The sequence below is a fragment of the Suricata suricatta genome, chromosome 17 (assembly GCF_006229205.1).
Source record: "Suricata suricatta isolate VVHF042 chromosome 17, meerkat_22Aug2017_6uvM2_HiC, whole genome shotgun sequence".
Lineage (NCBI taxonomy): Eukaryota > Metazoa > Chordata > Mammalia > Carnivora > Herpestidae > Suricata > Suricata suricatta.
The window spans coordinates 52,231,727-52,247,005 of NC_043716.1; the positions used below are offsets into that span (position 1 = coordinate 52,231,727).

Consider the following 15,279-nt stretch of genomic DNA (forward strand, 5'->3'; position numbering starts at 1 on the left):
GGGGGCGGAGTCCTGGGCTCGGTGAGATGCACAACCCTGGGACGCGGCCGCAGACAGAGAGGGGAGTGAGGGGCTGGCTTGGTGACCTTGTGCCTCTCCAGCGCGGGGCACACAGAACACAGGAACACAGGACTCCTGCCAGAGCTTCGGGCCATTGCAGCTGGGGGCTGCGGCAGGGATGAAGGGGCTGTGGGGGTGGCCAGTGATGGTCAACAGTCAGTAAAGTGGAGCATTTATTACGCACCTACTGTATACCACACACGGATATTAGAGCCTGTGATTTCCCACGGTTTTGGCACCATCATCTCTTTGGTGGCAACTCTGCGTTTCAGGTTTTTAGTCAATGCCCCCGCCCCCACCCGTAAGTCAACCCTTAGACACAGCACCTGTGAAGTGCAGCATGGAAGAGGCTTTCCCCAGCCCCCACCCCCTTGGATCAAGACCACCTGTTGGTGGAAGAGTTCGGGGAGAGGTTGGGGGACTCGGTGTTGGGGAAGACGAGGGGGAGATAAGCATCAGACACATGACCTGGGACTAGAAACATCCTTGTTTTTCTCACTTGGTGATCGATGGTCTCGAAGTCATCCAGGCACCACACCCCTCTGCCCCATCCCCAGGTCTGATGCCTGGGACTGTGTGCTGTGTCTGAACAGGTGGGGGTGAAGCAAGGAGGGGGGCAGGGCAGTGGGGAAGCCTGGACCCGCTGCCCTCAGGGCCCACTCGGGTGTCCCCTGTCTCCATCCTGAGCTGGGGACCGGCGCTTCCTCTGTCTCTTCCTGAGCCTCCGGACTCTCTCTCTGCAGAAGGGTTCTCCGGAAGAGCTTCACTACTCCACGGTGGCATTCGACTCCCAGAGTCCGGACTCTAAGGCCAACAGGATTCACTCCCAGAAGACCCTGGAACGGGAGCCAGAGTACAGCGTGATTAAGCAGACCTAAGCCTGTGTCTCCGGCCCCACCAGCTGGCGGTCTCCGTGGGCCCCAGGCCCCCGACCCCTCACCCGTGTCCCCCTCAGCCTGCCCCCCTCGACGGTCACCAGCAAGGCAGCTGGGCTCTCGCAGGCTGTCCCTTTTGTGCCATCAGCTTGACTGGCTTCACTGGGGAGGAGCGGGAATGGGGCTCCGGTGGGGACCTGCACCCCGCTCCCTCCGTCCGTCCCTCACCCAGCTCCTGGCACATCCTTCCTCTTTGTTTCATTCTGGTTGTGTGTGGAGCGCAGAGGCTCAGTCCTGTGTGGCTCCAGGAAAAGAGGTGGCCCATGTAGGCTGGTACCCGTGAATACCTTCTAAATCACAGCCCCGTGGATGTGTAGGACTGCCGCGGCTGAGGGGCACTGGCAGAGAGGCGGGGAGAAGGCAAAGGCCCTGAGGGTCAAGTCCCCCTGGTCTCACAGACAAGGACCCTGAGGCCCAGAGGGAACACAAACTGGCCCAAAGCTCCAGGACCAGGGCATGTTTCTCTGGACTCTTGGATAACGTTATTTTTAATATTAAGACCTATCAATAAAATGTAAAGTCTCTTAAGAGAAGGAAAAAGTTATTTAAACAATGCCTGCTATGTGTTTGCAGCCCTCTATTAAGGAAAGTTCCTTCCTTTTGAAGGCTGAATAGTATTCCGTTGTGAGTATACACCCCACTCTGCTTACCCTTTTATGCCCTGATGGACCCTTGGTTTGTTTCTGTGTTTTAGCTACTGTGCGTATGTTGTTATGGACATAGTGTATAGCTATCTCTTTAAAACCCTTCACACTTGTTTTTTGGTTTTTTGTTTGTTTGTTTTAGTTTGTTAATGTTTTATTTATTTTGGAGAGAGAGAGAGCGCGTGCACCTGAGAGCAAGTGGGGGAGGGGCAGAGAGACGAGACATGGAATCCCAAGCAGGCTCCAGGCTCGGAGCTGTCAGCACAGAGCCTGACGTGGAGTTTGAACTAATCAACTGTGAGATCACGACCTGAGCCGAAGTCAAACCCTTAACCAACTGAGCCCCTGAGCCGCCCCTGATTGTTTGATTTGATAGCAGCCACTCTAATGGGTATGAGGTGGTATCTCATTGTAATTTTGATTCGCATTTCCCCACTGATTCATGATGGCCAGCATCTTTTCACGTGTTTGGTGGGCTTTTTTTATATCTGCTTTGGAGAAATGTCTGTCTATTCAACTCCTTTACCCATTTTTGAATTAGGGTGTTTTTTTTTTTTATTGAATGTTAGTTGTCTATATATTCTGGATATTAATCCCTTATCAGATATATACTTTGCAAATATTTTCTCTTTCTGTAGGTTGCCTTTTTACTCTGTTGGTAGTGTCTTTGATGCACAAAACTTTAAAGTTTTCACAATGTCCTATTTGTCTATTTTTATTGTTGTCGTTGCTTGTGTCTTTCAAGTCATATCCAAAACATTATCACCGAATTCAATGTTGTGGAGGTTTTTGACCTGTGTTACCTTCTATGAATTTTTTACAGATTTAGGTCTTATGTTTAGACCTTTGATCCATTTTGAGTTTGTTTTTGTATATGTTGCTAGCTAAAGGATCAACTTAATTCTTTTCCATGTGTATATCCAGTTTTTTTCCAGCCCTGTTTGTTGAAAAGACAGTCCTTTCCCCATTGAATGACCTTCACTCTCTTGTTGAAAAGCATTTGACCACACATGTGAGGGTTTATTTCCTGACTCTATTTTACTCCATTGGTCTCGATGCCTGACTTCATGTCAGCATTACTGTCCTTTAATTATTGTGCCTTTGTAGTAAGTTTTGGAACTAGAAATATGGGTCTTCCAGATCTTTTTTTTCAAGATTGTTTTGTCTGTTCCCATGAGATCCTACAAGATTCTGTATAAATTGTGGGATTGGTTTTTTTCTATTTCTACAAAAAGAGTCATTGGAATTTTGATAAAAATTATAGCTTAATGATATCAAGCCTTCCAATCCATGAACGTGGGATGTCTATTCATTTGTGTCTTCTTTAATTTCTTTCAGCAATGATTTGTAGTTGTCATTGTACAAGGCTTACACCTCAATTTAGATGCCTTTTATTTATTATTCCTGCCTAATTGCTCTGCTAGAATTTCCAGTACTATATTGAATAGAAGAAGCACAAGTAGGCAGCTTTGCCTTGTTTGTGACCTTAGAGGAAAAGCTGCCAGTCTTTCATAGTTGAGTTTGATGTTCAAGGTGGACTTTTCATACATGGCTTTTATTATGTTGCAGTAGTTCCCTTCTATTCCTAGTTTGTTGAGTATTTTGAACATGAGAAAGTGTTGGATTTTGCCAAATGATTTTTCTGCATCAATTGAAGTGATCGTGTTTTTTTCCTTTCTTCTTCATTCTAGTAATATAGTGTGTTGGATTGATCAATTTTTTATGTTGAACCATCTTTACATTCCAAAAATAAGTCCCACTTGGTCGTGGTGTATAATCCTTTTAATATTTTGCTGAATGCGGTTTATTCATGTTTTGTGGAGGATTTTTGCATCAATGTTCCTAAGGGATATTGGGCTTTAGTTTTCTTGCAGCGTCTTGTCTGGCTTTGATATCAGGACGATTCTGGCCTCATACAATGAGTCTGGAAATGTTGCTTCTTTTTCTGGTTTTTAGAAAAGTGTCGGAAGGATTGCTATTTGTTTTTCTTTAAATGTTTAATAGAATTAATCTGGGAAGCCATCTGGTTCTAGGCTTTTTCTCTTTAGGATATATTTTTAAAGTATTTTATTTTCTCTCTCTCTTTCTCTTTAAGTTTATTTATTTATTTATTTATTTATTTATTTTGTGGCGGGGCGGCGGGGGACAGCGACAGGAGAGAGAATCCCCAGCAGGCTCCACACTGTCAGCACAGAGCCTGATGTGGGGCTCAAACTTACAAATCTTGAGTTCAAGACCTGGGCTGAAGAGTCAGGTGCTTAACCATCTGAGCCACCCAGGTGCCCTTTTGTCAGAAAAATTTTGATTACTGATTCAGTCTCCTTATTACTACTCCGTCCAGCCTTTCTCTTTGTTCATTTTTTTTTCTTTAAATATTTCTTTATTTTGAGAGAGAGAGAGAAAGAAACAGTGAGTGCACGCTGGGGAGAGCCAGAGAGAGAGAGAGGGAGAGAGAGAATCTTAGGCAAGCTCCACACTGTCAGCACAGAGCCCGATGTGGGGCTTGATCCCACGAACCATGAGATCATGACTTAAGCTGAAGTCAAGAGTCAGACGCTTGACCCAATGAGCATCCAGATGCTCCTCCTTTGCCTTTATCCTTGATTCAGTCTTGCTGGGATCTAGGAATTTGCCCGTTTCACCGAGGTTATCCACTTTGTTGGTGTTCAGTTCCTCATAGCAATCTCTTGAAAATCTTTTTGTTCCTAGGAAGTCAGTAGGAATGCTTCTACTTTCATTTCTGATTTTGGTCATTTCACTTTTCTGAGTTTTGTTTTTGTTTTTTAAATCCATCTAGGTTAAGTTTTGTCGATTTTGTTGATCTTTCAAAGAAACAAGTTGGGCTTCATTGATTTTCTCTATTTTTTTTTTGTATTCTCTATTTTATCTATGCTCTAATCTTCATGATTTCTGTCTTTATAGATTTTGGTTTATTTTATTCTTTTTTTCCCCTTTAATTGTGTAAGTTGTAAAGTTAGGTTTTTTTATTTGAGACCTTTCTCATTAAAAAAAATTCTTTTAAGTTTATTAACTTATTTTGAGAGAGAAAGAGGGGGGTCGCAGAGAAAGAGGGAGGCAGAGTCCCAAGCAGACTCCACGCTTTCAGGCAGAGCCCAATGCAGGGCTTGGACCTACGACTGTGAGATCCCTACCTGAGCTGAAATCAAGAGTCTGACGCCCAACCGACTGAGCCACCCAGGCGGTCCAGAGATCTTGCCCATTTTTTAACATAAGCCCTTCCAGAGATAAATCTCCCCCTTAGCATTACTTTTGCTGCATTCCACATATGATATGTTGTGTTTGAATATTTTGTAATTCCTTCTTTGACCTGCTGGTTGTGTAAGACTGTTTTCTTTAGTTTCCACAAATCTGTGAATTTTCTAGTTTTACTTCCGTTATTGATTTCTAGATTTATTTACCCTGTTGTGGTTAGGGAAAATACTTCGTATGGTATCTATTTGTTTTAATCTACTGAGATTTAGGGGTGCCTGGGTGGCTCAGTCAGTTAAGCATCCTACATCTGCTCAGGTCATGATCTCGCAGTTTGTGAGTTCGAGCCCCACGTCAGGCTCTGTGCGACAGCTCAGAGCCTGGAACCTGCTTCAGATTCTGTGTCTCCCTCTCTCTGACCCCACTCATGCTCTGTCTCTCTTTCTCTCAAAAATAATAAAAATTAAAGAAATTTAAAAAATAATGAGTGCGGCTGATAGAAAATACTGCCTCCACCCCCTGGGAGTTTATAGTCTGTCCTCTGCTGGTCTCACTCCCCAGTCCTCAGAGTCAAACTATGTCCAAAACTAATTTACTAACTTCTGCTAATCCTTCTTCCCCTCCAGCAAATGATGCTGAAGGTGCTGACGGGTCAGCAGCCTACCCTGTGAACTCCGAGAGGCCACCTCCCGCTGGAGTGGGGGAGTCAGGGGGGAACATCTGTCCACTGCTCTCCCCTCCCCCACAGCACCCACATGCACATATGCACGTGCCCGCACACACATGTACACGTGCACACACACTCATGCACATGCACACGCACGCACACAAAACGGAATTAAGGAAAAAGTACTTTGTGGAGGGAAGATAGTTTTGAAATGCCGACCATGCATTTCTGTTAGTCGGGGTGATCCATTCCGCTAGCCCTGGTGGCTTCATTGTCTTGGGGGGCACTGGGGGGGACACGGCACAGCAGGCAGCAGAGGATAAAGGTTGCTTTGCCTTTGTAGTCCCGAAATCTTCAAGGCTTTGCTGGAAGAGAAGAAAAAATCTCATGTGCCCACACCAGAGATTCTGGGTCAACAGTGAGAAGGGAGCAAGAGAATGCTTTCCAGCCTTGGACGAGGAAACGCTGGCCTGGGGAGGGGAGGGGGGGAAGGGGATGTTGGCCAGGCGTGGGGCTGGGCCCCGACTTGGGGATGCCCAGAGAACCCAAAGGTAAAATCACTCACTGATAATTTAACATAGCGATTACATGTTGGAATGGTAATATTTGGCATGTGTTAGGGTAAGTAAAAAATCTTACTAAATCAACGTCTTTTTTTTCTTCCTTTTTCCTTTCTCCTTCCCTCCTTCTTTACTTACCTTTTTTCTTCCTTCCTTCCTTCCTTCCTTCCTTCCTTCCTTCCTTCCTTCCTTCCTTCCTTCCCTCTTTCTCTCTCTCTCTCTCTCTCTCTCCTTTTTCCTTCTGGGCACGAGTGAGCTAAGATTTATTTATACAGTGGAAACTTTACAGCAGTGGGAATACATGACTGTCCTTATTTTGCAGGAGAAGAACCATTGGTAACCTTCAGAGAGGTTACCTGAAGTGACAGATACCACTCAGGGGGTCACAGTCACAGAAAGTCTAAATCTTGGGGCGCTGTGTGGCTCAGTCGGGTTGAGCATCTGACTCTTGATTTCGGCTCAGGTCATGACCCCAGGGTCATGGGGATCCTGCCCCACGTTGGCTTCTGTGCTAACAGCATGGAGCCTGCTTGGGATTCTCCATCTCCCTTTCTCTCTGCCCCTCCCCTGCTCACGCTCTCTCTCTCTCTCTCTCTCTCTCTGAAAAATAAATAAATAAACATTAAAAAAAAAGAAAGTCTGAATCTTGCATCCAGGGCTCCTGGATCTTAGTGTTTTAAAAACACATTATTTTGAAACAATTTCAAAAAACATGTGAAAGCAGTATCCAAAAGTCCTATATATCCTTTACCCAGATGCATCTATTTTTAAAAAACATTTTGCCACGTTTGGCTTCTTAATCTGTTAATATCTGTACATAATTTGTTCCAGAACCTTCTGTGAGTACGCTGCTTACATGACTTGCATTGGAGTAAGCCTAGAGCCCAGGCTCTGTCCTGCTGTGTGTCCAGGGCTGCTGGGTGGCCTGTCCCCAGTTGTGTCTGGCCTTGTTCTGCAGTTCAGAGTCCCCTCCACAGAGAGCCAGCCTGATAAATATTTGTAGGATTAAAAACATTAGGTAAAGTATTTGTATATTCGTAGCTGGTCCAAGGATGTGAAGATATTTCTACATTAGCCCCGAGTCCTATTGAAAGATGACCCAGGTCTTACTTAAGAGGATTTAGAAAATGATTTCAAGCCTATGTTTGTTTTTTTTGTTTTTTTTCCATAATATTTTATTGTCAAATTGTTTTCCATACAACACCCAGTGCTCTTCCCCTCAAGTGCCCTCCACCATCACCACCACCTGTCTTCCTCCCTCCCCCCTCCCCCCAACCCTCAGTTCATTCTCAGCATTCAATAGTCTCTCAAGTTCTGCCTTATAGCCCAGCAAGTCCGCTGTTTGGGTGAACCCTTTAGTGTGGCTTCTACTTGGAGCAAGACGGAGGGATTGGACAGCCGTGTGTCTCCACCTTGTGGCCGCGTCTGGAATCACACATCCTGGATTCCAAGTGGGGCTGCATTTGCTCCAGCTGGTAGGCCAGTGTGGAGGGAATTCTGGGTTTTCCAGGTCAATGCACCTGTGCAGGGGAGGGCCTGAAACAGGGTAAGGACAGGAAGACTCCTACTTGGCTTTGCAGTTCCCCTAACCATCCACCCTGTGGATGTCATTGTGCTGAAAATTCCATTCGTCCCCAAACTCGCGTTCCCTTATTTAGTACCCGATAGCCTCTCCCCAATTCCAGGGTCCTCCCCACCCTGCCTTCAGCATGTCATAGGGAGGGGCAGTCGCTCCACCTGTAGCCGGTGTGGCAGATTTGACGTCAGACAGACTAGGTGCTAAATCTCACATCTGCCCTTACCAGCTCCACATTTTGTGGTCGGCATTCAAGGCCACCGGAGTCATAACCAAGGATGGCCCTGGGCCCCTCCGGTGCTTTTCTCCCTCACCAGGCTGCTCAGAAGCAAGCTCTTTATTCAGGGTCTCGCCACTCCCCCACCTCACCCCTACCCCCATCTTCTATGCTGCACGTTTTGTTGCCTCTGAGACTCTGTCCAGACATCCCCTCCTGGATTCTCTCTGCTGAGACTCCTTTGTTGCCTTTCCTGTGATTTGTGGCTTGCTAGTCCTCAGCAACTTTCCATTTGACCCTTTGGACTCCCCTTTGCCTTACATGCAGATCTGAGCGGCCTGGAGCAACAGTTACTTCTTTATAGTAACTATTAAGCAACTCTATAACACCCACGTGACCCCCGCATGAGTAGGGGAGGGTCGGAGAGAGAATGAGACAGCGGATGTAAAACAGGCTCAGCACGGAGCCTGACGTGGGGCTTGAGCCCTGGAGCCATGAGATCATGGCCTGAGCCTCAGTGCCGTTTAACTGACTGGACTACCCAGGCTCCTGACCCTGTGACCTTTCTTTTAATTGTAAAACTCCTCCCTCTCCGCCAGAAGAGGCCAGTAGAGCACAGGGGTTGGTCGCAGAGCGATGGGGGATGGGGTCCGCCTCAGCCACCCACACAAGTTGCAGCAGCCGGTGGTTTATAGTCATATATTAGGACATGTCACAATGATGGTGGCCAAGTTCCAACCAGACACATAACTGTTTCATGAGTATGCGTTAGCATGTCCCATTGCCACTGGGAAAGGTACTTCAAAAAATTATTTCAACCAACTTGCCAATTTGACAGAAATGAGATCTCATTGCTTTTTTTTAAATGTTTATTTTTTTTTTTTAGAGAGAGAGAGAGAGAGAGAGAGAGCACGAACAGGGGAGGGTCAGAGAGAGAGAGAAGGAGACGCAGAATCCGAAGCAGGCTCCAGGCTCTGAGCTGTCAGCACAGAGCCCGACGCGGGGCCCGAACCCACGAACGGTGAGATCATGACCTGAGCTGAAGTCAGATGCTCAACCGACTGAGCCACCCAGGCGCCCCTTGAGATCTCATTGCTTTTAATTAAAATATCATTAATTCAGAAAAGACCTATAATTCTATACCCAGATAATGTTTCTAAACATAAAAATACAGAAGGAAAGGAGAAAGAAAGGTGAAGTAAAAAGAAAAATCCATAGAGTACTCAGAAAATTCTAACAGTTCAAGAAAGTATATAATAAAAGGTCCCCTTTGTCCTTCCCGGGCTCCAGTACACTAATCTCTTTCCACGAAAGTAGATTTTGTTTTCTATTTGTTACATAGGCTTCAGTAAAATTATTATGTTAAAAGTGTTTCTTCCTGAAAAGATCACTATTTTCACTGCATATATGCATGTGACATTTTCACATTAGCATGTATAAATCTACCTCACTCTTTGTTTTTAATTTTTAATTTTTTAATGTTTTATTTATTTTTGATAGAGAGACAGAGCATGAAAGGGGGAGGGGCAGAGAGAGAAGGAGACACAGAACCGGAGGCAGGCTCCAGGCTCTGAGCTAGCTGTCAGCACAGAGCCTGACACGGGGCTCGAACCCACGACCGTGAGATCTGACCTGAGCCGAAGTTGGAGGCCTAACCGACTGAGCCACCCAAGCGCCCCGTTTTAAATTTTTAGTTATTTGTTTTCGAGATCGAGCGAGCACAGGAGGGGCAGAGAGAGAGAAAGAGAGAGAGAGAGAGAGAGAGAGAGAATCCACAGGCTCCACACTGTCAGCATAGAGCCCAACGCGGGGCTCTATCTCACGAACAGTGAGATCAGAGCTGAAATCAAGAACTGGATGCTTAACAACTGAGCCAGCCAGGCGCCCCTACCTCACTCTTGTATATATGGTTGCATTGTTTTCATTCGTTTATTCATTCACTTGATAAATATTTAGTGAACACCTATTATGTGCAAGGTGGAGGGCAGCCTGTATTTCGCACCGGAGAGAAAGCAGTGAGGAAGGTACATGATGTCCCTTCCTTCTCTACCTTGTTCCCGAGTCCGGGGTGCACGGATAATGAATAAAATCGCAGCCCAGTCCGTCATTGGAGACGCCTGGTTTCTGAAAACAGCTATCCTATCCTGGCTCAGAGTCATGAGAAGTCTGGCTGGGAGCCATGGAGGAGGTCCTGTGTCATCCATTCTGCAGATGTAAAAACTGAGGTCTGGGGAGGTGAAGGGGCGTGCCCTAGTGCACACTGTACGGAGCCTGGCTTCCAGCAGGACCAGGCTCAAAATTGGCCCGGGTCACCTTCTTCCAGCTGACTTCCTTCATCAGCAAAGTGGGCTTGAGACCAGCCTTGGCCGCCAGCCGCAGCTGCGGGGGGGACAGGGGGACAGCCATTGAGAGAGGTGCCGACTGTCAACCTGGTGTGTGCTCCTTACCCTTGTTAGGGGCGCCCCTTGATGTCGCCCCCCCACCCCCCGCCGTCCTCCCCGCTCCCCCCCTCCCCTGTCGCCCTCCCCTGCCCGCCTGTCCGCGGATTCTTTCTGACTCCCTCTTGTGGGCTCTTCCTGGTGAGGTTCAGGCTCAGCAGAGCCGGTTAACATGCTGGAAGGCACACGTGGTGGGAGGAAAGGAGAACACGTGTGCGCAGTGTGAGGGCTTGGCGTCTTTAACAGGCTTTTCCAGAAACATCACTCTGGTGAATATGCCCAAATCCGGTCCTCAGCCTTGCAAATCTAGAACCCCAAATCCGTCCAGTCAAGCGGAGAGGCTCAGCTTTGTGATACTCGACCCAGGGGTTTACCTGGGGGACATTCCTTTCCAGAGATCTGAACGCTTCAGGCCCTTCCCCAGTTTTCTGGTGTCAGCTCCCCGGCAGGCCACCTGAGCGGGCAGAACGGAGCTCAGGAGCCTGGGTGCGAGCAGGTGTCCCTGTACCGGGTCTTCTCTTCCACAGTCAGACTGGCCCCCAGCGGCCCCCTTGGTCTCTCCCTTCACCAGATCACCTACTGTGGGCTTCGCATTTTTGTCCAGATTAGCGTCTCTCAGACTTGGCGCTATTCAATTTGTTGTTGAGTAATTGCTTCTAAGGGTCTAATTCACATCCTTTAAAATTCACCCTTTGGGAGGATACATGCAGAGCTGTGCAACCACTACCGCCGTCTAGTTTCAGAACCTTTTTGATATTCCCAAGAAACAAACAAAAAAACCCTTGTACGCATGAGCCCGCTTTTCCTCCCCTCGTGCCTGGCAGCCGCTCACTTACCTTCTGTCCCCATAGAGCCACCTGTTCCGGACACGGCAGGTAAATGGAGCCCTCCCTCCTGTGGCCTTTGGCGCCTGACTCCTCCCGGGCAGCATGATGTTTGCAAAGTCCACCACGTCGTAGCGTGTATCCGTACTTTGTTCCTTTTTATGGCTGAGTAGTGGTCCTCGGCGTGGGTACACCGCATCATGTTCATCCATTTATCAATCGGTGGACTGTTAGAGGGTTTCCGCACTCTGCGACTATCATGAGTAATGCTACTATGCACATTCACGTACAGATTTCCACGTGGACATCCATTTTCAATTCTCGTGAGTATATACCTAGGAAGGGAGTGGCTTGCTCCCATGGTAATTCAATGCTTGATTTCGTTTAACTGTTGACATTTTCGATGAGGTAATTCCCGGCTGTGGGCAGTGCACAATCCCCTGTGCATCGTAGGATGTTTAACAGAATCTCTGGCCTTGACCTAGTAGATGTTAGTAGCGCCCTCCCGAAACACACACCAGCTGTTGGCCCAGACTTCTCCAGATGTCCCCTAGGGGGCCAAGTTCTCCCTGGTTGACAGCCTTTGGTTTACAGGGTTGGTTTGACTTGTTAAGGTAAAGCCAAATCATGACGCTCATCCTTTGGGCCTGGAAAACATTCTATGTGTCCTTCTAAACTTCCCCTGTCAGTTCCCCCGAGGCTGAAATATAATTTAAATTACCTTGTCCTTCTCACCAAGAACCGGATCTTTCTCTCTTATTGTAGTGTTTATTTTTGAGAGAAAGCGTGAGTGGAGGCAGATCAGAGAGGGGAAGAGAGGGTCTGCCTGCTGTGGGGCTTGAGCTCATGAACTGAGAGATCATGACCTGAGCTGAAGTCAGACACTTAACTGACTGGGCCACCCAGGTGTCCCCAAGAACCAGACTCTTAATTATAGAGAAAGAACTGGTGGAGACCAGAGGGGAGGCAGGGTGGTGAATGGGGGAAACGGGCCATGGGCATTAGGGAGGGCACTTGCTGTGCCGAGCACCGGCTGATGCGTGAAGTGTGGAATCACTGTATTGCACACAGGGAACAAATACTACGCTGTGTGTTGACTAACTGGAATTTAGATGAAACCTTAACAAATTACCTGTTCTTCGAGTCAGACTGCCCTCATGCAAACCGGCCCCCTATTCTCTGTCATTTCCCCATTCCCTTATTTAGCATCTATTTACTAACAGCTGTAGGTATGGGGGCTGCCCGCACCCAGGGAATGTGGAAGTAGCCGAAATCAGCAAAGTTCCTGCTTCGTAGCTTTCCTCTTCCTCCTTCTGCTCGTCACCACCAGTAACAAACATTTGTTGGTACCTGACATGCAGGAAGAGGGATCAGGTGTTCTAGAGATTTAAGATGAAAAGTCCGTAAGAAGCCATCACATCAATGCCCTCACTGTACAGGGGACATTGGGAGGACAGAAGGAGGGACATCGGAGGAGACAGTCACATCAGCACAAGGACCAGGACCTGTCTGTAGTACCCGTTATCCAGGATTCGGGGTGTCGTCTTGATGTGCTCACCCCCGGCTTTCTCGGGGTGCTTGATGAGCGCAGTCTTACTAACTGATGTGCAACCCAAGGAGGAGTTTTTTGTCTCTTTTTTAAACATTTTTAGTCTAAAAAAGTTTCTTTTTGAGTCTAATGGGATTCAAGAGAGTTACCCAGGAGAGGAAAAACTAGAAAATTCTTACAGGACCCATCCTGATTTTGTTCTCAGATCTTCATCTTCGTAGCGGGATGGTCTTAACTCTCTGACCCAAACCTGCCCCTCTGGCCTCGTGTCCCTTCCTCCTGCCATCAAGGAGCCCCGCTTCCCCGGATACTTTCCCACGTAGCCCCTGGGAAGGCTCAGAATCCTCCGTCTCCAGCTCCTGCTTCTTCTGGTGTATAAAAGGCAGCAAATCCCAACCTCATGTGGGTCTTACCCCCAGCAGGGTCCAATATAATCATGGCAGGAGCCATATTCGCAATTTTAAATTTCCTATTAGCCACATTAAAAAGACTTTAAATTTTTTTTAATGTTTTATTTATTTTTGATACAGAGAGAGACAGAGCATGAGAGGGGGAGGAGCAGAGAGAAGGAGACACGGAACCGGAAGCAGGCTCCAGGCTCTGAGCGAGCTGTCAGCACAGAGCCTGACGCGGGGCTCGAACCCACGACCGTGAGATCATGACCTGAGCCGAAGCCGGAGGCTTAACCGACTGAGCCACCCAGGCGCCCCTAAAAAGACTTTAAAAAGTGAAATTAATTTCAGCAGTACATTTGATCTAACCTCAAATGCTCAAAATATTATCATTTGATGATGTGGAGATACTACAAACTGCCTTTACATAACATATCTGCAATGCCAGGTGTATATTTGATGCTTACAGCGCATCTCAGTGCAGACAGCCACATGGTCACGTGCTCAGTAGCCGCACGTGGCTTGTGGCTACCATGTTGCTCCCGTTGCTAAATACCCAGCTCTCAGCCCGGATCTCCTTTTATCTACCTTCTCCTCCTACCCCTCCGGCTGCGTCGTAATTTCACATATTAAAAAAGGTGATTGTGACAGAAATATACAGAGCTGGGTTGAGTTTTGGAAACTTGACCATGAGCTTTGTCTTGGCGACTTAATAAACAGAATGCATCAGAAGTTCTGGGTGTGGTAAGCTTATTTATTGTACTACACTTCTGCCCATGGCCTCTCTGTGGCTGTCATTTTCTCTCTTTGTGCCCTAAATAAAAGTCTCAGAGATGACCATTCTGCCCCTCTTTCCTGTTTGACAATTAGGGTCTGATCGGTGAGGGTTTTTTTTTTCCCTTCCCATATTTGCTTTATCAGACTCAGTTTCACTGGTGTTCATCTTATCTTTGGAACATGGTGCCATGTGCTGGGTGACGGAGACACTTAATTCTGGGGGAGCGTCTGTGGTACCAACATGTTTCTTTCTTTTTTTTCTAGTAGGCTTTTTAAATATAGATACATATGTTGTTTTCTAATGTTTATTTTTGAGAGAGAGAGCAGGAACGAGGGAAGGACAGAGAGAGAGCGAGACACAGAATTTGAAGCAGGCTGTCAGCACGGAGCCCGACGCAAGGTTCGATCTCACGAACTGTGAGATCATGACCTGAGCTGAAGTCGGACGCTTAACCGACTGAGCCACCCAGGCGCCCCAAGATGTATATATTGTTACGTTTATTTTTTATTCTGAAAGAGAGGTAGAAGGAGAGGCAGAGAGAAAGAGAAAGAGAGAGAGAGAGAGAGAGAGAGAGAGGGAGAATCCCAAGCAACTCCACACTGAAGGGCTCAAACCCACAAGCCATGAGACCGTGACCCGAGCCGAAATCAAGAGTCAGGCTCTGAACTGACTGAACCACCCAGGCACCCCAGCCGCATTTGCTTCTTAAAAGAGCAATGTGTTTCTGCTCTCTCCACTTCTCGGCCTCCGCTAACTCTGGGTTTCGACGTGTGTGAACTGACCACGTGAGGAGCGTGCCCGCCTAGCGCTGTTGAAGGGCACCGGGGCTTTGGCACCAGGCTCCTGGTGGAGGCACACCCGCTGGAAAATGCTAGCCTCCCCCAGTGCCCAATTTATAATTTCTGTCTCTCTCTCTCTACTCCAGACAGCAGATGTAAGAGACAAGTTTTGCGTAACAGTTTTCATGGGAACCAAAGGGATGGCTCCTAGAAGTGTGTGTGTGTGTGTGTGTGTGTGTGTGTGTGTGTGTGGTGGGGGGAGGTGTTCAGGACAGACGACAGATGCCTGCTCCCACACATGCTCTTTGATGGCGTCCTGGGGGTACCAATCCAACCACAGAGTCTTCACAAAGACATAGGGGTTGCTGAACATCAACAGTGAGACCCTGTGGGAAAAAATGGCATCAGGGCAGCAACTGCCAATAGACTCACATCCATTTGGGCCATCGAGCTTTGCCCCCCAGGATCTGCTTGTCACCCGAGTCTGGTTGCATCTTGGGGAGGCTGGATCCAGGGAAGTATTCACAAAGGTGGACCTTTGGAGCTGGTGGATTGTGGACGTTGGTCCCTAAAAGAGTGACTCAATGGGTCTTAGTCTGAATCAAAGTCTGTCTTCTCTGGGCCCAGTGTAATTTCAGGCCCACCACTGA

At 47.5% G+C, this 15,279-nt stretch overlaps 1 protein-coding gene across 1 annotated transcript in view; it reads left to right on the plus strand.

Annotated features, from left to right (window-relative positions):
* Positions 1-1,545, plus strand: part of LOC115281663 (CMRF35-like molecule 8) — a 10,139-nt gene extending 8,594 nt beyond the window's left edge. Inside the window, exon 5 of the mRNA XM_029927080.1 lies at positions 748-1,545. Within this exon, the coding sequence (XP_029782940.1) occupies positions 748-938 (191 nt within the window). The 3' untranslated portion in view covers positions 939-1,545. The remainder of the gene's footprint in view (positions 1-747) is intronic.
* The last annotated feature ends 13,734 nt before the right edge of the window (positions 1,546-15,279 follow it).